This window comes from Lipomyces tetrasporus (genome assembly GCF_029532465.1).
Source record: "Lipomyces tetrasporus strain NRRL Y-64009 chromosome Unknown POJ06scaffold_10, whole genome shotgun sequence".
Classification (NCBI taxonomy): Eukaryota; Fungi; Ascomycota; class Lipomycetes; order Lipomycetales; family Lipomycetaceae; genus Lipomyces; species Lipomyces tetrasporus.
Window position 1 is genome coordinate 521,850 of NW_026611605.1, and position 20,901 is coordinate 542,750.

The window sequence follows — 20,901 nt, forward strand, 5'->3', positions numbered from 1 at the left end:
GTCACGGGCAGTGTTGGGGGCCGTGCCTGAAATGAGCTGTAAGCCGTTGTCAGCCCTGGACTGCTAAGACAAGCCCTTGCATGTGCAAGTCGATCACTGTGGGTTAGGTTCTCTCACCGCTGTCAACTCAACTAGATTAGTTATATGAAAAAGGATTCTATTTATTGATCCCACAAGTCCCTCAATGCAAAAAAGTAGACAAAATGCCAAACCCGCTCCATTCGCAACCCATATCTCGCCCTATCGTACCCAACCACAACTTATCTTTTATCTCAGTAACTTTTTGCAACAGTTTTAGCTATTACAAAGCAAAGTGCTGCATCTCATGTAATCGTACAAACTCAGTATACACAAATCTTTTGCTTAGAAACGTCTGGGTATCCACCAACTAACCATCACGCGTCGTCAGTCTCTAGTCCTTCAATAGCTTCTTTGATGACATGGCTAGCCTTCGGATCCAAATTCAGCGCCGCTGTGAAATACTTTATCGCGTTCTGCTTGTCGCCTTGGACTTTATACAGCCTTCCGAGCAAATAATGCACGCTCGATTCGTCCGGCGCCAAATTCTGCACGATCTGCAGCTCGTCCAGACAAGCCTGATACCGGCGCATGCTCATCAGCAGGCGCGCTTTCTTGAATCGCGGTAATGCACTCGTGGGTTGCAACCTGCATGCGATATCATACTGCTCCAGCGCGTCGTCGAACCGGTACAACTTTTCGAGCACCATTCCAATACAACAAATCAGCACCGCATTGCCGGGGTTGATCATCGCCGCCTGCCTGAAATGCTGCTCGGCAAGGTCGAACTTGCCCGTTTTGAGAAACACCATGCCGATGCCGTACCAAGCATTGTAATGTCTCCACTCTGCTCGCATCGCATGCCTGAACGCGTTCTGCGCAGACTCGTATTCCTCGTTCGCAACGTGTTCGTGGCCCTGTAAGGTATATGCGTACGCAAACGTCGGATCCAAATGCGCCGCCCGCCGGAAACATTTCAGCGCCTGATCATGCTCTTTCTGCAAACTGAACGAGTTTCCGATCGCGATCCACGTTTGGGCTGAGTTCCGGTCAATGTCTGCTAGCTCGTGCGCAAGAAAACTTAGCTCGACGTCCCGCCTTAAGTGCCACAGTAAGGTAGAATAAACCTCCATATCCTCCAATCGCATCGGATCCACGGCCCGCAGGCGTTTAAACACCTCTTCAGATTCTTTATACCTGACTATTTCAAAGTACGCCCGTCCGAGCTTACTCAGCACCCACGGGGAGTTTTTCTGCTGGTCCGACAGCGACAAAAGTGCCTGCAGTGCAGCCTTGCATTCATATTTCGACAATGCGAAGGCGCCAGTTGCGAGTGTCTGGTAGAGCGAGAGCATGCACATTTCCGCTGCCACACGCTCATTATCGTCCGGAGCGATTTTGATTGGGTGTGGTTCGTCTTGCGCCGATTTTCTGCCATTACTGTTGCTGCTGTCGTCGCCTGCGCTGCCAGACTTGCTGGATTTGAGTAGCCCGGACCGTAGTCTTCCGCGAATAGCTGACGGCGATGTTAGTGGTGCGTTTGATCCAGCATTCGTAGCCCGCGCCAGGCCGGCCAATCGCGACGACGGCGTCTGCGTGGATGCGGCGGCCGCAGTCGGCGTGTAATTGCTGCTACTTATTAGCCGTGAACTGCGTCGCGTCGGCGCGTCCGTGGCCTGTCGTCTCGGCTCTGCTGCCACGCTAGTGACAGACGGCGCTGTCCTCGTCGATCCGATCCGTCGAGGCGCATCTGGTGCCTGTAACCGCGACCTTGACCGTGCTGGCCGCGCAAACTCCACCGGCGTATTGGCGGCGGGCGTGACCACGTTTCCCAGCATCGACAGGTCGTGGTCATTTCCGGCCGCCGTCGGCGTCTGCTCGACTGCCGCGCCGTGAAACCGGGTCGAGAAAACCGAGTTATCGGCCCGAAACATGAACGGCTGTACTCCAGAATCTGCAGCCGGTGCATCTTGCGTAACAGCCATGGTTGGCACGACCGAATTTCCTGCTGGCGCGCTAGTGTCGATGAACGGGTCTTGATTCTGAGAATTCTCGATGCCAGTGAGGTCATCCGCGTTATCCAACCACGTCGTGCGCGCCTCTTTCATCGCTGGCGTGACCATGAAAACATTGTTCACCTTGATGTTAACGCCTACAAGAAATTAGCTTTCGTTCGTGTACATGACAAGCCTTCGGCGAGAATACAACGCACCAAGTTTACATAATCCGTCGAACGCTTCCCATAGAAACGGATTCGCGCTCAACGCAGCAGTGTAGTTATCCGTCGCTTCTTTGGTATCCCCAAACAGCCTGTACAAATGTCCCAGCAAGCACTCGACCGACGCCAAGTCCGGCAGTGCCTGGCGCTCCGTGTCGGTATGGCTATCTATGCCACACGTTAGTCAACCGTCTGCATTTCCTACTAAAACCAGAAAAACCGGCGTACATATATTACACGTCTTGGGAAATAGCGCCCGACACCGTTCCAAAACCCGGTATCCGAGTCTGTATTTGCCCAGCTTCAAACAACACAGTGCATAAACGTACGCACAGCCAATATGCCGTTTGTCGTCAGCAACATGCATCGCGACCTTGTATCTCTGCGCCCGGTAATTGCACAGTGCTAGTAAGTGCATGTTATCGAGATCGGTCGGGTCTTCCGCTACCAGTCTTTCTGCGGCAAACACGGCTGTGTCGTCGAGTGCGTTGTCGAGCGCGTGCCATATTGTTTTGCGGAACTGCGCGATTAGGAAAGGTGAAATAGTCATTTTTAGATACAAAAAAAACTGGGTATGTTCGGGTGGAAAGTGCAAAGTACTTGATGTGGTTTATCCGGCCACATCAAACGTTCGTAGTATCGCAGACTGGAATCAAACGCCGATATCGGCCGAAGCTTTGGTGGACGGAAACCGTTCGATGTAAAACTTTTTCCCCGTAAATAATAAAACAGCGGTTAAAACGCACATGCGGCAGGGCTTTAGCGATCACAAATCCCACAGTTGCTCGTAGCAGCCGATGCGCTTCGCAGCGTGCTCGGTCAATCAAAAATATACCACCAACACCTCACCGATGCTAAGTCATATTGTTTAGCCACACGTCGTCACAACCACCGCACTAAATAGACAACATACCAACAGAGCCCTCTTTTATAAATGTCGGAATCAACGACTCGGACCTTGATCCGATTCTCTTATAGCTCGGTTGATCGAGAAACTATTAGTGCAGATGCCATATGGTAAACAACGCACAATTGGGGCCATTCACAGGTAGTTCACTACGCCGCGCGAATCTGTGCCAACTTTGTATGGCGAGTTTATGGCGCAAACGTACTAGACGCAGTGCATTGCTTTACTTCACTCACGGTGGGTGGACCGAAAATTCGAAAGGGAGAGGAGAAGGATTCCTGTAGGGTCAAGAAGGTTATATTATACTCAAAATATACCTAGTAAATTAACGGATCTAGCTTAAAAATTTAATGCCTTTCCGATATACCAAGCAGTAGATAATAAGCGCGCAAGTTTGAAAACAACCCTTACCTCGAGCTCTAAATGCAAAATTGTTTGGCTGTTAACCATCTAGAACCGTGATTTTATGCAGTTGCGCCTATCTAGTGAGTGAGACCAGAGCCAGAAGTAACCCTCTGCCCTTGATTTATTGTAGTCTCGTCCCTGATATTAAACCTTAATAATACTCAATCGCGAGTTGCGCTTCAAAAATACACTGATATATCGTTTAGTGAAGAAAAATCTCAGTGGCGCAATATTAACCGAATATTGCCAATTCGTCACAGGCCTGCTGAGACTATACGCCAATCTGGTAGGCAAATTTTATGAACTCCCCACTATGGCATCTGCCAAAACATGCTGCCAGCTCAGTCTCGCGCGCAAGCTGGGATCAAGACGCGTCGGGAACGGCTACGACCGGATACATCTGCAAAGCTGATGAGCTGAGAATACTGGATGTAATACCAGATAAACCGGCTCAAATGTTTCCCGACATGGTTTTGACCCTGGCTGTAACGGGCGATTATAGTCAGCTCTGATCTCTTGCGTATTAAGGGCAGCGGCTGTCTGAGGACATCCGCCCCAGTAATGTCGTTTTTAAATTCGTTTTGTAAATAATGTGCTATTTAATGTCGTTTTATTGTTGTTTACGGTTATCTCTTCTCTTTTATGAGTAATTTCTCGATAACTACAAACCTAATGCCTAGAGGACTCGAGTTTTGCAAGTATTACGCAAAGCAGCAAACCCAAAACCCAGTCCCTTGACAGATTATGGGTATCGTACTCAAAAAACTTACTTCTGGGGTTACTCGAACTCAAGTGTTCTGCGAACAGATGATTTATATTTCAAAACTGGTCACTAACTGTTTTGTGGCCTTCCGATGTTGGAACACTATTTGTCCAACCACCGCCAGCGCCAAAACGCGTCTTTCTACGAAATCACTACACCCACATTTGACTTGTTTCGAAGTGCTATATTATTTTACAGTCTCCATTGACAACCACAATGAAGCTCATTACACGCCGCCAAAATAAACAGATGAAAAATCCCATACGAATGACGAAATCCAACGTCCATTGTACAACCAAAAGCCAGTGAAACTGTAAGATGAAACAAAGAAGGAATCCATTATACAAAGATTTCCCAACTAGAAGAAAAAAAAATCCCTTTTATAACCAAGCATATAATCCCGAGCCGGATCGTTTTTGACCGACATCAATAATTTTTGACCCAAATGATAATGAAACTAGTAACCGGCAATGTCATAACCCCACCCCTGCATGAAAGAATCCCATGTCGTGACCGAAAATTACTGTACAACACTTCAAGTACCGTGAAATAATAATGTACACCCGAATGAATAAATAATCTGTAAGAACTCCAGTGCGATCTGCCATAATACAGGAAAATGTAAGCGGAATAGCACATTTATCGCTTGCCGACTGTGACGGGCACGCCAGTGGCGCTCGCAGCTGCTGCGGCCACTGCCGCAGCTTCCTTGTTGAGCGTCGGTAGTCGTCGCCGCCGCGCGTTGATGAACCAGTTGCTAATTTGGTTCATTGTGAGACCGGTTTGCTGCATGAACATAGTCTTTTCTTCCTCAGTCGGGTACGGATGCTGAACGTGAGCGTTGAGCCAGTTGCGTAGAATGTCAGTGACATGTTTGGGCAAGTTCCCTCGCCGCTTCTTCTGTGAATGTGCGGAAGACTGGTGGTGGTGATGTGGTTGATGTCTTTCGTCGACAGAGCGGACAGAGAGCTGCTGTTGCTGTTGTCGTTGTATTAGGTCAGACGTAGAAGTAGGACCAAAGGCCGCCGCTTGAAGATACGCGGCATCGGGAGTGTAGCCAGCCGTGGCATTGTAATATCCAGCGCCCGATGACGGCGGCGGCGGAGGCGGCGCCGGCGAGTAGCCACTACCCGAGTGCCGCTTGGGGCCATACATCTCCTTGAATCGCCCGTGGTACTGGTACTCTTCTGAGCCAGGGCCGGGACCGGAGTAGAATACCGACGAACGCGGCTGGTAGTCGATGGGAGACATGGCGGACGATCCTGAGGACGACGATATGGACGACCCGGCCGATGATATTGACGACGCAGACGAGACTGAGAAGGATTTATGCCCGCTCGTGAGCGAGTAGCTGTACAAACTCTCTTGTGGAGATAACGACGCGCCACGGTATATACTGTCTGAACCTGCGCTGTCGGCGTAGACTAATGGCGACGCGTTACCAACGGCGGCAGCAGCTTCGAATTCATGCACGTATGCTGGTCTCGCTGCTGGTACGTGGGACGGAGACTCTGACGAACGGGAGGAGAGGAACTCTGGAAGGACTTCCTGCAGAGACGGAAGCTGAGTTGTAGGCGAGACGGCGGCTGTAGACATCATACTTTGCAGTTATTGTAGGCTTGGATCTTCGGAAAAATGGTGTGCACTCGATTACTAAACCACAGCAGTTAGCAAACTGCAGAAACGATCCAAGTAAATGATGTTGGACAACGACCAGCGGATGTAAAAGACTCGACGGTTGAGAAAGAGCAACTTACACACAGGCGCCTGGCTAGCTATGAAGTTAATACGGTAGGCGCGAGTAGGGCGGCCGTACGATATTATAACCAGGTTTGGACGTGGCGACGCAGACACACACTGGAGGGCGTCCGAAGTCCGGCGGCGGGGAGCGGGAAGTGCGCCTGCATGGCACTTGGCGGGCCGCATCAAAAAGAACTACGCCAAAGCAGGTACGGTGCTCGGTAGGGTACAGGAAAACTACGCAGGAGGGTACGAGGTACATGGCCCTTAAAGCGCCCAATGCCCTGTACTAGGTTTTCGTACCCGGATGTATCACTTTGTGCCTGCATGCGTCAGGTACAAGACGACACCTCACCCAGGCTTGGGCTTACCCGGCCCTCGTCCTAGCCGGTATCTGGTCTCGCGCGCGTCCCTGGGATGCTTCGGGACAAAACCCTAACCTATGGCGAAATCGTATAGTGTCTTGACTGTTCTGCCATGCACGCTGACACAATTGACATTGACAACTGACAGTATGACGTCTGATACCACAATACGCCGTGCTTATATACTCAACCAGCAGCAAGGCACTCGACCAACTAGTATTATGATAGCCTATAAGAGTGGTAAAGCAACAACTTGGCTGACTATAGATATCGCTAGATAACTAGTTAGTATTTAGTAGGTAATAGTAGGTCTCAGATATGCCCACCAAGACGAGACGCTAACGGTTGGTCCGGCCCCCACGCGGCACCGGCATAAGTGGCGTGTAATCGCGGCTTGTTCCTGGATAGTGCTGCAGACCATCGCGCGCGCGTCGATGAGCTGGCGGCTTTCTGGTTCGACGTGACTTGTACCGCTGCTGGCGCGTGTGCGTCGAAGCAATCTGAAATATATTTGTTACGTCATAGCCACTCCAATCTCCCAATCCCAGTTCATGGATCGGTTCCCCTCGCCCGTCTACTGGCGGGCGTTCCTTGATCCTAAACTCTGGCGTCATCTATCATTTCGCCGTGCGATGATTATGTTTCAGCTTATGATCGTATGCTTTGATGGATCGACCACATCGGACATGCTTATTTACGCTATTATCACCTAGTCGATCTCTACAATATCGTACGCAAACTTCTTAACCCCGGTTTCCGCGTCTCCCCTCATTGGTCGGTGCACCCTGGATCCACATGACATAATTTAGTCGACAGCTTGGAATACGCCAGAATCCCCGAGACTGTCTGAAACAGCCCAACCCTGGTGGTCGTCACTTACCTTGGGCCCCCGTCTGGTTCTGGTTCACTCTTGGCGTCGTCGTCCAATATATTTTGAGACGCAATATTCCGTCATACCGTTTCAGTCACAATAATTATAACACCATTTTGTCTCGTTTTGTGAAAGTAAAACATATACGTCATAATCGCGCGCATCTGTCCTTGAGTTTCTGTCATTCAATTCCTAGCTTTTCTCATATAACTTATGATGTATTGAATGACATTTAAAAAATCAACAATTACTCTGGCGTTGCATTTATCTGCCCTGTCAGTAACACGCAAAGCATTGACATATGTCATTCCATTCAAGCCAAACTACACGTCAAAATTCGCCGCATATCCTAGCCCAGCCCTCACAGCTTGCTTCAAATACTACTACCCATAGCGGCGCAAACTACGTAGCTATTTAACGTGGATATTCATTTCCCGGCATGGCTTCTCATGATATCGAGCATAACTTTGCGAGTCTGATCTCGAGAACGGGCAGACAGACGTAGTTTGTCGTATAACGCGGTGCGTCGCACCGGCACCAACCCCCATAAGTCCTTCAATTGTGCTCATCATCATGAATTGCTCCAAATAAGAATAAAACCATCATCGCGCAAATGGTCCACCCGCCGCGTACGGCCGTTCGAGATCGTCAGCTCGTGGCGGACATTGGTCTCAGTGTCGTTTTACGACATAGATGTCGCTCACCATACGCAGTAACTACCACAAAATGAGGACCCCGTTCGCAGTCTCGTACCAGCCTCGCAGATTGTGCGATACTTGGTATTTTAACCTCGTGGTCAGATCAGCTCAGCTGGAAAAACACTACAATCCGAGACCGAAAGTTCTCGCGAAATCCAGTGCATGTCGCAGCGTATAAATATTTACGAAAATCAAAAGTTCCCCACACACAGTCACTGCCACGTGAAATTTCCCAGAGTATAGACACCTTCAGGATTGTAGAGCCCTCTAGAGCGATGTGCCGCTGAAAGTGATTGTCATAGATGCTGGAATTCAAGAATGTTGAGCTAGTGATGCTGGCCACTTCGTCTGCGGGCAATGTGGAACTTGCAATACGTGACCGCAATGTCCGAGCTACTAAAATAACAAAGAATAAGAACATTTTAGAAGTAAAACACAAGCTTGCCTAGGTTCGAATAGAAAGCCGTAATATCCAATGTCTATATCGACAAGTTATCTCGGCCGGTTAGACTGTTTAGCACCCGACCTGGTCCTCAAGCCTCTTGCGCCGCAAGACCGTAACTGAACCTCCAGATCTCATCGGCAATATCTTGCAAAACGGTAAGGCGAAAAGCTCTAAATTTCCTACCAACTGGTCACTTTCTAGGTTGTCACCAACCGTTCGTTCTCTATGGTTAAAATTTGAATCCTCTTCTGGTCCCAGCTATGCCGAAATATGCCTGATCGACTAGGTACAACGGCCCCAGAATCGGCTCGCGTCGCCTTGAACCTCCTGGTGTCTCCGACAGGTTTACCAGCTGTGCAGGGCCCATGGCCCAGGTGCCGGTTGCACGTCCGGATCTCGCACTGAGAAATCTCACCCTGCAAATGACCTACTCAACCATAATTACCGCTTGGTCAAGATGAGTGCACACTCGTCTCCTCCGGGCTTTGCATATTTGTGCCAATATAACCGACGTAATGGATACCTACTGTAAGCCACGATATTGCAAAAGTGAGGACATCTACGGTAAGGACATAATGACGTCACACGGTCTCCCAGAATCGAACCTCATGCCTTGACAGGTAACACAGGGGCTTAACGTCTGCAATGTGAAAACTCTAAAAGTACCAACAACTTGCTTTCACGCGTCGTCCTGTCACGCACCCCACACCATAATCACGTACATCTTCGTTCATATATGTGTGTCTTGACCCTTGAGCACGGCACGATCAAAGATCAGGACAATGGGGAACACCCGTCCGTACCCGGAGGCACTAGTATGTATGAAATGCCCAGCCGCGACAAGCTGTCCGTCAGGCCACATGGTTTCCTGTTCGATCGAGGAAGTGTGGCGAGTTTAACGTTGGCAAATAGGCCCGTATTGAAACCTTTGCGCATACAAGCTGCTAGAGAGGGAGTCGTGAAGACATGAAATCAAATATGCTGTTAGAGAATTTTGGCCGTATTTAGTCAGATGGGGAATAGCCGTTTATTTATGAGGACTAGATTGTTGGCGGTAAACACCCTCACCCCCCGGATTCGGTAGGCCAGCTGGTGTTTACTCCAGACGTTCGAGCACGCGTAATCGAAACCCTGGCTTATGCATGCTCATAAAAGACGCCAGTGTAACATTCGCATTCGGTCCACTCATACACCCTATGCAGGCATGAAAACGTCGGGGTTAGCTTATTGGCAATGAGCTCTGACTGCTGCAAGAGCCTCGGCAGGACATCGCCACTTAAATCCGCCACAAACTCAGCACTAACCGACAACATCAAATCAAAACAAACCGAAACATAACACAAGGAACTCCGCAGTCAAGCCGCCGAAACTGACCACTTCATCGCGCGACTCGCGTGCATGCAGCCTGAAAAAGCGTGCCTGGTACCTGACAGACAACAGGCCGTGCCTGGTGCCTGGATCCGTCGGCCCCCCCCCCCCCCCCCCCCCCCCCCCGCCCACACACATCGAGCGCTAACCAAATCAAGGCAGCACTCCCAGTCCCAATCCAGCAGCAACATTCTTTCGCCCGCATTAGTGCCACCCACACTTCTGCACCAGCCGCAGATCAAATATTCATAGGGGATCGACAGGAGGGTTGGGACGGACCCACAGATTACGAATGGCGGGCGCGTCTGATCAAAAGTTAGTTAGATCGCCAGGGTTTCATGGATTGCAGACGCGCGCACGCATCGACGGGACCACGACGTAAACATGACGGTCACGGAGGTTTATTAAGTCAAATCTCCTAACTTAGGTGTGCCAGTAGATATTCTAGAAGATAGCACATGTTTGCCACTTTCGGTCCAGCAGTGCAATTGCCACTTGGCATGTATAATCTTGAAGACTTTGAGTTCAGGAGCTTTACAGGCAACTATACTCCCGCAACGGTGGCGTCGTACACCACTGCCGCATACTAAAAGACCCTTTCATTTGTATGCTCCGAGCGGACTTGACGTAGGAGTGACCTTCACTGCATCGGTGCGGTCGCGAATTGGGCGTCCTCAGTATACCTTGATAAGCCTTGTCCGGAAAGTCATTCAGGTGAGACGTGGAGCGAGGCAGTACAAATGAGGTAGAGTTTTGTTGTATATACACAGTTATCTCCGAGACGATTTTAATTCATCGCAAAAGATAGAGACTAGACAGTGGGACCGGTCTCGTAATTTCTAATGTTAGTAACCCTTGTTTGACAAGCGGAAAACAGGACTTTTTTTATTGTTCCTGCGGCAGTGGCCGAGGCCACTATAATTTCTGTTATATTTGCGTTTCTGGATAACAAACCATTAGTTACGAGAGATCATAACGTCTCCATAATAATCCAGGGTACCATATCTCCGACGCCTCTTCTTCTCTAACGCAAATGGCCAACAGAGACAGCGGCTGATTGCACATGCGAGTCTAACTAAAGGCGCATATTATTATTCGTCGGGTCGCGCGATTTTTTGATGGCCCAAATCGCGGACCTTGAACCAACCGGGTACAAGGGAGGGGGCCCAGCAACAAGAATCAGCCACGAGTCTCATCATTCAACCCGTCAACGCCTATGAGTAAATAATGTCCCACCGCTATCAGCCCGCGCCTGGGACCCACCGCAATCCTCCTCATGGTCGTCAGGCCAACCTCATCTACATCATCATGCATCCGAGTCGTCCGGAGTCCTTGTGATGCGTCTTAAAAGCCAAACCCATGCCGCAACCCCTTTAATCTCCCAGATCGACGGGTCACTTGTGCTCGCTACCTCCCTCCAGGATTCAAACAGCCCTCATCTGACGTACATGCGTTCCCTCCATCCGGCGAAGAGTGTCATCTGTAGTCTTGTCTCGTCGCCACTCAGGCCAACTGCAACGCTGTCAGGCACTGACAATAGAGCGTCGGGCAAGGGCTGTAGCCTAGCGGCGGCACAACGAATCACACTCTGGCCCAATGGAGATCGACTAGACGTCCTATTGTAAGCGAGCAGAAGTGAAGGCAAAGTTGGGTGATTGAAGCGAAACCTTACCGAATTATTGGAACTAGCGTCACAGTTATGGTTTGTCGGTCGTAAATAATAATACCTGGACTGGTGATTATTACGGTAGTGTGAATTTACGGTGCTTCAAGGTACAAGGTTCAAATTGGCGCGTTGCGTAGTCCGCATGGGCAGCACCGTGTACACGTTTTTCCGGCGTCATCGAACCAAACCGCGCAACGCTGATAAAAAGCAAAATGGGCTGCAGGTGTGCTTGTCCCCGGACAAGGGTTGTCTCGTTCGGAAAATCTAAATTTTTATCCGATGACAGCGCCGTGCGGAGGCGCTTTAGGGGGGCAGTGATCGGCAAAGTCAATCCCATGTTGCTGGGAACCACGGCGAAGCTCCTACCAGTCAATCCCGTACCGCGGTTCTGGCTGGATTTGATTGACCTGGTCGTCCGCTAGCCTGTTGTGGTTGGTGAAGTTTGGTAGGCCGTCAATTATTATTGAATCTGGTAAGCTTTAGATGTCTTGACTGACATTGTTGGTCTATCATCCCGCGCAACGATGGGAAGCCGAACCAGATTGCTCGCAGGCGGGATAGTGCAATCATCGCGATTGCTGCGGAACTAACGATCCTATGCAATTAAGCCATATGAGCATTTCATCCGTCACTTCAGGCATTCAAACATGGACATGAACTGCGAGGCGGGATCCTGACTTAGTAAGCGGGTCTAGCACGCGATTCTCGGCTCAGACGGCATCGCAGTCTAAGGTTCGGAGCATTTGCGTTCACTTGTTTGTCCCTGTGCAAACTAAGCGAGCAGACAGATGAAGCCCAAGCCCAGCCGTACAACAAGCTGGGTAACCTGCCAGAGGCAAAACCATTGTTGACAATGTTTATAGTGCAGATTTGGATACGTCCCTGCGTACCGAGCAATAGCCGACCAAACCCGAGTCTGGCGACGGTCCATCGCACCGGGTACTCAACATCTGAGCTTACACGTACCTTCCACCACGTTAAGCGCCAGATGTCCGGCGCTGTCAAACGTTTCCATGTGCGCTCGACAGTACATTATAGTCTCGAGTCAATGATTTCGACAATGGGAGTATATGCAATGTATGCTAGCTTGCCGAGGACAAATAGGAATCAGGTGCCGTTGACTTCACGTAAAATCTCGGTGGCGGGAATGGCATTGGGGACACACCGATTACCAAGAGCGGTTCGGTGGACGCGCTACATACCGGGTGGCTGCTGCCATGATCCGGTGCCGCTGTGTAAATGCACAACCATCGTCATTGTGCAGGCACAGTCCTGTAAAATTGTAACCATCGCGACCACTGGCGGCGAGTCCTGCTGTGACACCCATTAAACGTTAGTGATGAACTGTAGACACGGGAGGCAGGACTCCGGCGTTCTGGAAAAGTGACAAAAGTGAGCGGGTGCTTAGGCAGGTAGATTGTTAGGTTGGAGACTTGGAGGTCGGGCGAAATAGAGGGGTGGGAAATCTGAGTCTGAGAGTTCGAAACCGACGTTCCAAGCCGCGAGCCGAGACTCAAAAGCGGTTCGGGGTGGAAGCGTGCGCTAGCAGACGGCGCGGTGGCTTGCGCTAGGCCGAGTGCGGAATAGCGGCAAACGGAACATTGCGTGTGTGACGGATGCGACATGTACCTCGTACCTGCGTGCAGCGGTACCAGTTTATTGCAGGGGCATGCACGTCATCGCGGCTACAAAATCCACAAAACAAAACCAGGGACGCACGTTATGGCATTAGCAGCTGTGATACACACCGGGTCGTGGACCGTGCGGAGAACTCAAAAGCCTGATCGCGCTTGCCTTTGCTTTGCCTTGCTTGCTTAATCAGACGCCGAAAACTGCACTCTGTCCGCGTGCGCCGGATAAGCAGCCCGCAAATACTATTTTAGGCAGGCGAGTGTCATCGGCCCAGCCGAAGGCTGCTGCAAAAGCTCCTGCAGGGCTCGCCCTCTGTGTCATATATCCAGGATACCGTACTGCCACTCTTCCTGGCCTTTTCCGCGGTCTGTCAAAGATATGTCATGCAGGCCACCATCGCTTCCCCATTCGATCTACCATGACTCAGCTGCACACTGATCACAAGTGAACTATCGCTTGTGCCGCTGACCAAACCGCTATTTATGCCATCCATAGTTCTAATCGTGTTCTCGTATCTAATCCATCTGTGCGACTGTTCGATTTTGTGTGCGCAGCTATTCGGAGCGTGTGGGCGATCGCGAGACTTATGATGTCATTCGTGCCACGTCCGTGAGACGCAGCAAACTTTATTTTGTCTTGTCCCGCAAGCTTGTTTCTGCCTGTCAGCGCCGATTGCCGCTGCCTGCTGCCCATCGGAGAGAAGTCGAAGGCAAATCCTAATCCCGTCTGCTGTATTGTCGGGCCGAGCTGACGTCTGACTCTGCCTTGCCGTATCTGCGGTAAAAAGCGCGCGTACGTTTTGCAGCCATCCTGCTGCCGCTTGTCTGCTGACTTCCTGTCATTGTTCCTTCGTCTGTTGCTATTCATACTCCTCTGTAACCAGCTAGTCGCCTCCGCCATCATAATACAAGCAAAGTCGACAATTCGGCCGTCTGGCTGCTGGTCGTTCTGCGACTTTGCTCAGTTCCCTGGGGAGCATCATTCTGATAGATGGCTCGGTCCTATTGCATGTTAGCTTAGGTAAGGACTCGTTCAATCCGAGTAGCCTAGCGCGCCCCACAGTCCATTCCAAAATGGCCTTAATTCCGAGAGCCAGTGCGCTGCGTACAGACCGTACCCATGGCAGCTTCCCCCTCAGTCCCTCACACAGCCACTGAATTCTTGGATCCTACGCGCCAATATTTTTGCTGTGACACGCGTTGACTCTTCCAGTCCAATACCGTCACGTGCGAGCTAACCTCGCTCATTATTATTGATATCCCGAGCACCACCATCTCATTTTGTGCAATCAGCAATCTTACTATCGCTAGTCGCAACCACTAGGCACAGCTGCATCAGCACACAACCGTTTCCTGCCATCTCCCTAGCTCCTTTGCCATCCCCTGCTTTGAAGATAACGGCTATCATTATTACTAACCTACGCAATACACCTGCCGCCAAGGCAAAACAGGTCATCAGATCCCGGACGACCCCAACATTTCGGCCAATAGTAGCTACGGTGGAGTTTTTGCTGGCCCCGCGCGCAAGAACTGAAGGGCAGAAGACGTCCCGCAATGCGCTGCTTCGTCGCATGGTATCGCCTATGTTGCTAATATTTCCGTCCCCTGACAAATTACCTAGCTACTTAGAATGTCCGCTGCACGGTTGGTTGTCAATTGTGTCACTGTGCAAATCTTTCCGTGGGGTTCCTTTTGGTGCCAAACTCCGATCTGCGCTCTGCAGTATAACCCTTACCCATTTATTAATCTAAATGAGGCAAAAACTTTATTTGACACCTGGACGAGCCGAGAAGGTTAGGGTTATGCCAGCTAACAAGCCACCAACTTTGTATGTCTGGTCGGCCGTCTAATACAAGTAAGTGTGCATTCCTGACGGGTAAATTGGATAACCCTAACCTTCTCGTGCTATAGGTCGGACGAGCATTGTCGATAGAGTTTTTTGGGACGTTCGTCTGAGCAAAACCGAGCTCAATCCGAGGTGCAAACTTAATTAGTTTTCGCTGGCGCGGTACTTTGGTACTGGCTCCATGCGGCTTAAACTTGTCATTTAACTTTCCGGGGCCGCGCGAAGGCAAAGTTAGGATGCGCTTACGGCATGGTGTCGGCGCCGGAACTTGTTTTTTTGTTCGCTAGGACTGGGTAGTACTTGTGCCGGCATTCGGTTGTTCCCGGGGAATAATAGACGACTGAGGGGCTGGAAAGGTTAATTTTTTTGACACGTGTGACGTGCATGAGAGCGCGGAAATCTGGGCTGCGAAGTCGAAGCACGAAACAAGACGGGAGTGACAGATACTATGCAAAATGTCGCCCGCAATTACATTACTATACAAAATTATCCGCAAGGCAAAACAAAATGCATGCATGCATAATTTATGTTAGCTTCCACCGGTATGATCTGTAAATCTGCACAGAAACATGCACCGGCACCTGCCGACGTAAAAATAGCAAAACCAGGACAACAAATGACTAGTTATGCAAGAACGCAAACTAACACGCCCATCGGCTCGCCGACGGAAATTATCCCAGATTCCGCCCACCTCATCGAAACCTTCCTGGCGTCAGTCCTTCAGCCGTCCAAGTTTACGCCCTCCGGCAATTACGACTCCTTACTTGTCATATCATGGACCCTGATCGCCGATACTAAAGGGATTAGCTTAGTTTACGGGTACCGCAGGGTTACTGCCTTATTATAGACACTGGTCAAGAAATAAAAGACGAAGGGTGCTTGAGGCATCTGGCGTCGATGTATGCACTGTAGAGTCATTGCTAGAGAGTGATTCCAGCAGTACAGCTTTTGCTAGTGAGTCTTCATAAGCCCTCTCCCTGCAAACATACATTTAGTTAGCCTGCCGCAATGGACACTAAGTACAACTTAGATATTGGTCCTCCATCCCTGGCATTATCAAACTAGAGCTTGGGAAGGGTCGCGTTTTAGCGGTCACGTGAATATAGGCATTTGTGAATTTGGCGGTCTGGTTGTGCCGCCTACGGGAACGACTCAGCTCTGCTTATCTGAGAATTTGGGAGTTTGGTTTGCGAGTCCGGGAAATTTCGCGCTACGGGAAGTCACCAAAAGCAAACGCGCGGCTCACGGTATCACCAACCCAAGGCAGCCAAATTACCGAGTTGCCCAAAACACTAAGTTAATCAGCTTTATTTGTAAGAATCCACTAATCGGACATTTCGGCCATTCGATCGCAGAATTGCTCAGTCCACTGGAAATACGAATACAATTATAAAGAAACACCATTAATCAGTCAATTTGTCTCGCCATGCAGTTTAAGCACGGAAACGAACTAAAGCCGTCTCCGTTACTCCATACACCAGCAATCCTTTGACATCCTCAGTGCTTAATTTTATAACGACCGATCTGACATCGGGGGCATCAGCATCATCCTCTGGAAATAAGTCGCCAAGTGTGAGCCCGAAGTCAAGTTTCTCATCATCGACCACGAAAGTCCCACTACGGACAAGCCACTATGGAATTGATTAGTACCCGCTAGCATGTAACATCGAATGGTTACTCACTTTCGGCTCGACCTGAATTTCTCCATCCGCATCAACGCGCCTATGTACTTCAGCAAACACCGCACCAAGCTTACCGAACCATCTATGGCCGTTGTAGATGAGTGGGCCAAACGGAGTTTCATTCGATATTTCCGCCACGACTCTGTTAAAGTCGTCGACGATGTCAGGAGTATACCTCTATCTCTTTCGAAGACCACTGAACTTTGGTTCTTCTTGAAGGCAGATAAGAATCCCTGTGCGGCAACGCATACCGTGTAGCCACAGTCTAATATCTCTCTGCAGTTTGTGGTAGTCCTCTGTCGGTCTCGTTTCAATAACAAGTGCCAACACACGTCTATTATTGAAGTAGTAAATCAGGCCGCCGTCTGGAGTTTTTGAGATCCTTCTACCGTATCCTTCAAAACTTGGTCTATTGGTGGATTCCCCGTACGCTTTCAGCCTGTGGACGAGTTCTGGTTTATTGTGCAGCAGTTCCAATTCGACAGCTGCAGCATGGTACATTGGTTTGCAAGTGTGCAGAGACCACTCCATGTAGCGACGAAGGGGGGCAGTATAGATTACTACCGTTGACGTGTCGGGGCAATAGTCAATGTACGGATATCTGTCACTGCGTTAGTCACTTAATCAAAAATCAGAAACATTGCTGGTTGTTACTTTTTTTCACCGTACAGGGTTTCAGCATGACTCTGAAGCTTTTCGTACTTATCAATAGGTAGTTGGACGCGAAGATATTTCTCTGGTTCGTTGGCCGACAGAAAGTCCACAGCGCGCTGATATGGGTCTTCTTCAGGACGCGTCGGAGGACTTTGCCATAATCGCAGTTTGTAGTGACTGGGCAGATACCACCGACGTTTTCTCATTCGTTTGCTATTTATATCGTTTTTTAGCTGATGCTGCTAAATGCTTCATCGGCGGCAGAAGGCCTATGGGCACGTGTCTTGGCGATCATTCCCAGATGTCTGCTGGTGTATTGCGACGCCGTAGTCGACGTCCAATTACTGCGGGTATACAGGGGTGCAGGGGGGTAGGCAGTCTATGGCCAGCAGCATGTTGCATGATGATGGTCCTGAAATTGACTAGAAAGCAGTCGTCAACAAACCACAAGAAATTAAATATTATCAGCGGTATATAGCCCCTCTTTTACTTCTACACGCAGCTTAGTATTAAATGTTCAAATTATCAATGCGAGCAGTATGTTGCATTTGATAGTTGGGGACGCATTCGCTTTGATTGGTCTTGTTCAAGTGCGGCTGTTTGGCTGGGTCGCGTGTAAATAGCCCTTACCCGACATGTCTCGGCCATGCATCGGACAGACGTCAGCATATTTGATCTAACCTTATCAAGAAACTCATGAAAGTTTGGGAGGAAATACACATTAGACCTGGGCTTGTGAGTACGCGTACATATGTGACTGGCTTACAATCATATGGGCGGAATTAATCAGTTAAAAGCGGATTCGTTTAGGAGTACCGCATTGCGCTTTTGGTACCCTTTCCTACGACTTGAACTGCTAAATCGCGGTCGGCAGCAGTTGCCGAAACGTGAGACATTGCGTACGCGATTTATTCCACGGACAGATAATGAAGGTCGTGGAAGACTCGGAGAATTAGAATTGTTGGGAAAAAAGTCGACCAAACGTTTGGTTCGCCCTGCGTGTGTCAAACCGTCAAAATGCATCATTACGATAGCGAACTCCGATTAGGATAAGTTCGTCCCTGTTTCTGATGTTTCTTTGTTCTTACCTAAAGGACATGTTTGTCCTATTTAGGTTTTATTGGAATGTTTACCGAAAAATGGTTTATTTGTAAAGTTCGGGAAGTGTGAGTTTCCACATCAGAAGGGAAGAATCTTCGGGTTATGTGACTTCGCATGACGGAATAGCCTCTTCGTTGAGATCTGCCAATACAGTTGTTCACGTTCTATTATACAATCCCATGGAACATCCAGAGTAATCTCACAGATCACTACCTCTAGTCGCCTTTCCTGGTAATATTCTGGTCTTGGAGACTGGCGGTGACGACCTAAGCAGTATTGTTCTGCGTCCCACAGGCAGTGTGACATCTCTCTTCCTGGGAGTCGTGGACGATTTGGTACCACTGGCTTCTGCTCGTCCGCCAAATCCCTCCTGAACAGTAGGCGGCAATGGTACGGCCTGCTTTCTGGAGTTTGTAGGCATCTGTGTCTCGGCCATCGCGCTATCTTCGTGTGCAATTAATGGCACTTTCGGTTTCGTCTTCGATCCCCGTGGCCGGCCGCGTGCAGGCTTGCGCTGGCTAATGGCAGGTAACGGCGCAGGGGCCCCGACAGCCATTGGACTCGGTAGCCTGGGCCGAGCTTTTTCCTGTGCTAGCTTCGACTGGGCGAGTTGAAGCATATTTGCCTTGAATAAATCCTCAGCCATCGACGATAACATAGCAGCAGCTTTCTTCTTCTCTACTTCAACTTCGGGAAATTCGGTTGTCTGGTCACGGACAGTGGCAGGACGGTTCGACTTAGCACTTTCATTGAGGACTTCGTCGGCTAATTCAGATTCTACAGCAGTTCCGACTTCAGGTGCTGGCTGCTCTGGTGCACTGGAAACCTTACTATTGTCATGTACCAATTCACCCACTATCGGAGCTCCTGCGGTCATCATCGCAGACTTCTCGGGCGCTTCTGCATCATCAATTTCAGTCTTCAACAAGTTTCGCGTCACACGCGTCCTTCTTGGAGCGGCTTTACCAGACTTAGCTTGAGCCCGTGTTGCAACGCCCCGCCGAGATTTATTGGGGATTTCGATGGATTCAGGCTTCGAAACCTCGCCGTCGGCGCCCTTTAATTGATGTATGATTTTCATCCCTGATGGCTCCGTGGGCCTCACTTCGCCATTGCGGCTATTAGGAGCTGGCGACGGCGTGGTCTCTTTAGTTGCCAGCTCTTCAAATATAATCTCGTCATCTGGAGCCACTTCCGTAGTTATCTTCACCTTCTTGGTTTGTGTCACTTCTTCCTCAGTTCGATCAACTTCGTCTCTGTCACCGTTTGGCACAGTCTCTGATACCGAAGTGGTCGACGCGTTGTCATGAATAATCGGTATGTCGAATAATGACCTTACTGGCGATGACGAAGCAGTAGCATGTCCCGATGATGGTTGCTTCTGTGGATCAACGTCGACATCCGCATCTGAACTTAATACGGGCGGTAGCGACAGTCGCGGATTCAGCTGGATATCCGATCTGAAGGACCGTCTCCGGTCCAAAAGTTTCAGTCCACGATCAGCACCCGTAAACGAGTCGTCTTTGCCTATAGACGTGCCGTCTAATTGGTTAAACTCGTCGACCTGCGTAGGGATATCGGCAGCCTGACTCTCCTCAACCACTGATTCCGGTATCTCAGGCGATGGTTCCCGTGTATGTCTTCTTCTCTTGGTCGGCCTCGCGCTCGTTTCAGTTCGAATATATGAGGAAGAGTCATCGGGAGTCAAACTAGGAGATCGTTCTCTTGGCGGACTGGGCATCTTCGACGGGGTCTCGGAAATATCTTCGTCCGATAACTCCTCAGACTTCGATGACTTGAGCGAACGTTTGGCTGTCTCCGTCATCTTACTTGCCGCGTTGCTCAGCCAATTGTGCACTCTCTCGCTGCCTTTGTTTAAGACTGGTAGCGCGTCCTGCTGGAAACTCTCTTCTTGGAGGGCGTCCTCGGAGCCATCGCCATCTAAGTCAGATGGCTCCGGACCGCCAGTCGGTGGAATAATGACGTTAACGATGCTTCCGTTGGTAAACACATATGACGCTAGATAACCCAGGTCGAAGTCACAATTACTTTCGTCCTTAACAGAGGTAATCTCCAACGGTCTGCCGGAAAATTAGCTTACATCGCAAACGTTATCGCGGGACACTCACTCGCCATATATCCGTCTATGCCTCTCAGCAATTTCATCGCGTAGTAAAGCAATCGATATTAACGGATGTGTCAAATGCACAAATTTTCGAACTAATTCATACGCTCCTGCGAGAGGATCTGCACCGTCCTCTTCCCTTAACCGCGACTGCACCGTAGCGGCAGCTGCAGTGTTCTGTCGCTGGCCATATGTTGCCAATACCCGACGCGTCCTCAGGACGTTGATTTGTAACCGTAGGAACTGCTGATCTGCGATTTGTGCGACACTCATCTTGATAAGACGCGTCGCACAGCGCAGTCTTGCGCGTTCTCTAATGCGTATGAGGATGTCACCTATATGGATGCGATTGCCGTCGTGTACGAGATTGATCGTGGGATGGCAGGTCGAACCGGTTG

The 20,901-nt window shown here is 49.9% G+C and overlaps 4 protein-coding genes across 4 annotated transcripts; all 4 read right to left on the reverse strand.

Annotated features, from left to right (window-relative positions):
• Window positions 1-140: 140 nt before the first annotated feature.
• On the reverse strand, window positions 141-3,275 carry POJ06DRAFT_260254 (uncharacterized protein). Its single transcript, XM_056188465.1, has 4 exons — window positions 3,150-3,275; window positions 2,465-3,090; window positions 2,231-2,404; window positions 141-2,170 (listed from the first exon to the last, which is right to left on the reverse strand). The coding sequence occupies exons 2-4, from the start codon at window positions 2,784-2,786 to the stop codon at window positions 396-398; spliced, it is 2,271 nt and encodes a 756-aa protein (XP_056041290.1). The 5' UTR covers window positions 2,787-3,090; window positions 3,150-3,275; the 3' UTR covers window positions 141-395.
• A 1,765-nt stretch (window positions 3,276-5,040) lies between these two features.
• Window positions 5,041-5,205, reverse strand: POJ06DRAFT_186610 (Homeodomain-like protein; the record flags this gene model as incomplete). Its single annotated transcript, XM_056184776.1, has 1 exon — window positions 5,041-5,205. A coding segment is annotated over one exon (165 nt), but the record flags the coding sequence as incomplete, so codon positions are not given.
• An 11,169-nt stretch (window positions 5,206-16,374) lies between these two features.
• Window positions 16,375-17,483, reverse strand: POJ06DRAFT_270657 (uncharacterized protein; the record flags this gene model as incomplete). The annotated part of the gene is made up of 4 exons (XM_056189448.1): window positions 16,375-16,572; window positions 16,624-16,765; window positions 16,826-17,224; window positions 17,278-17,483. 4 exons carry the CDS (start codon window positions 17,481-17,483, stop codon window positions 16,375-16,377), a joined length of 945 nt encoding a protein of 314 aa, XP_056041292.1.
• Window positions 17,484-18,223: 740 nt separating this feature from the next.
• On the reverse strand, window positions 18,224-20,889 carry POJ06DRAFT_214320 (uncharacterized protein). The gene is made up of 2 exons (XM_056185498.1): window positions 20,508-20,889; window positions 18,224-20,459 (listed from the first exon to the last, which is right to left on the reverse strand). The coding sequence occupies exons 1-2, from the start codon at window positions 20,774-20,776 to the stop codon at window positions 18,578-18,580; spliced, it is 2,151 nt and encodes a 716-aa protein (XP_056041293.1). The 5' UTR covers window positions 20,777-20,889; the 3' UTR covers window positions 18,224-18,577.
• Between the last annotated feature and the right edge of the window lie 12 nt (window positions 20,890-20,901).

Excerpts from the sequence above, each read along its gene's own strand:
- POJ06DRAFT_260254 (XM_056188465.1), bottom strand. The coding sequence starts at position 2,786 with ATGACTATTTCACCTTTCCTAATCGCGCAGTTCCGCAAAACAATATGG. Across the intron at positions 2,405-2,464 it reads TCCCAAGACGTGTAATATAT|ATAGCCATACCGACACGGAG; the intron begins GTACGCCGGTTT and ends CGTGTGGCATAG. Across the intron at positions 2,171-2,230 it reads CGACGGATTATGTAAACTTG|GCGTTAACATCAAGGTGAAC; the intron begins GTGCGTTGTATT and ends AATTTCTTGTAG.
- POJ06DRAFT_214320 (XM_056185498.1), bottom strand. The coding sequence starts at position 20,776 with ATGAGTGTCGCACAAATCGCAGATCAGCAGTTCCTACGGTTACAAATC. Across the intron at positions 20,460-20,507 it reads CATAGACGGATATATGGCGA|ACCGTTGGAGATTACCTCTG; the intron begins GTGAGTGTCCCG and ends ATTTTCCGGCAG.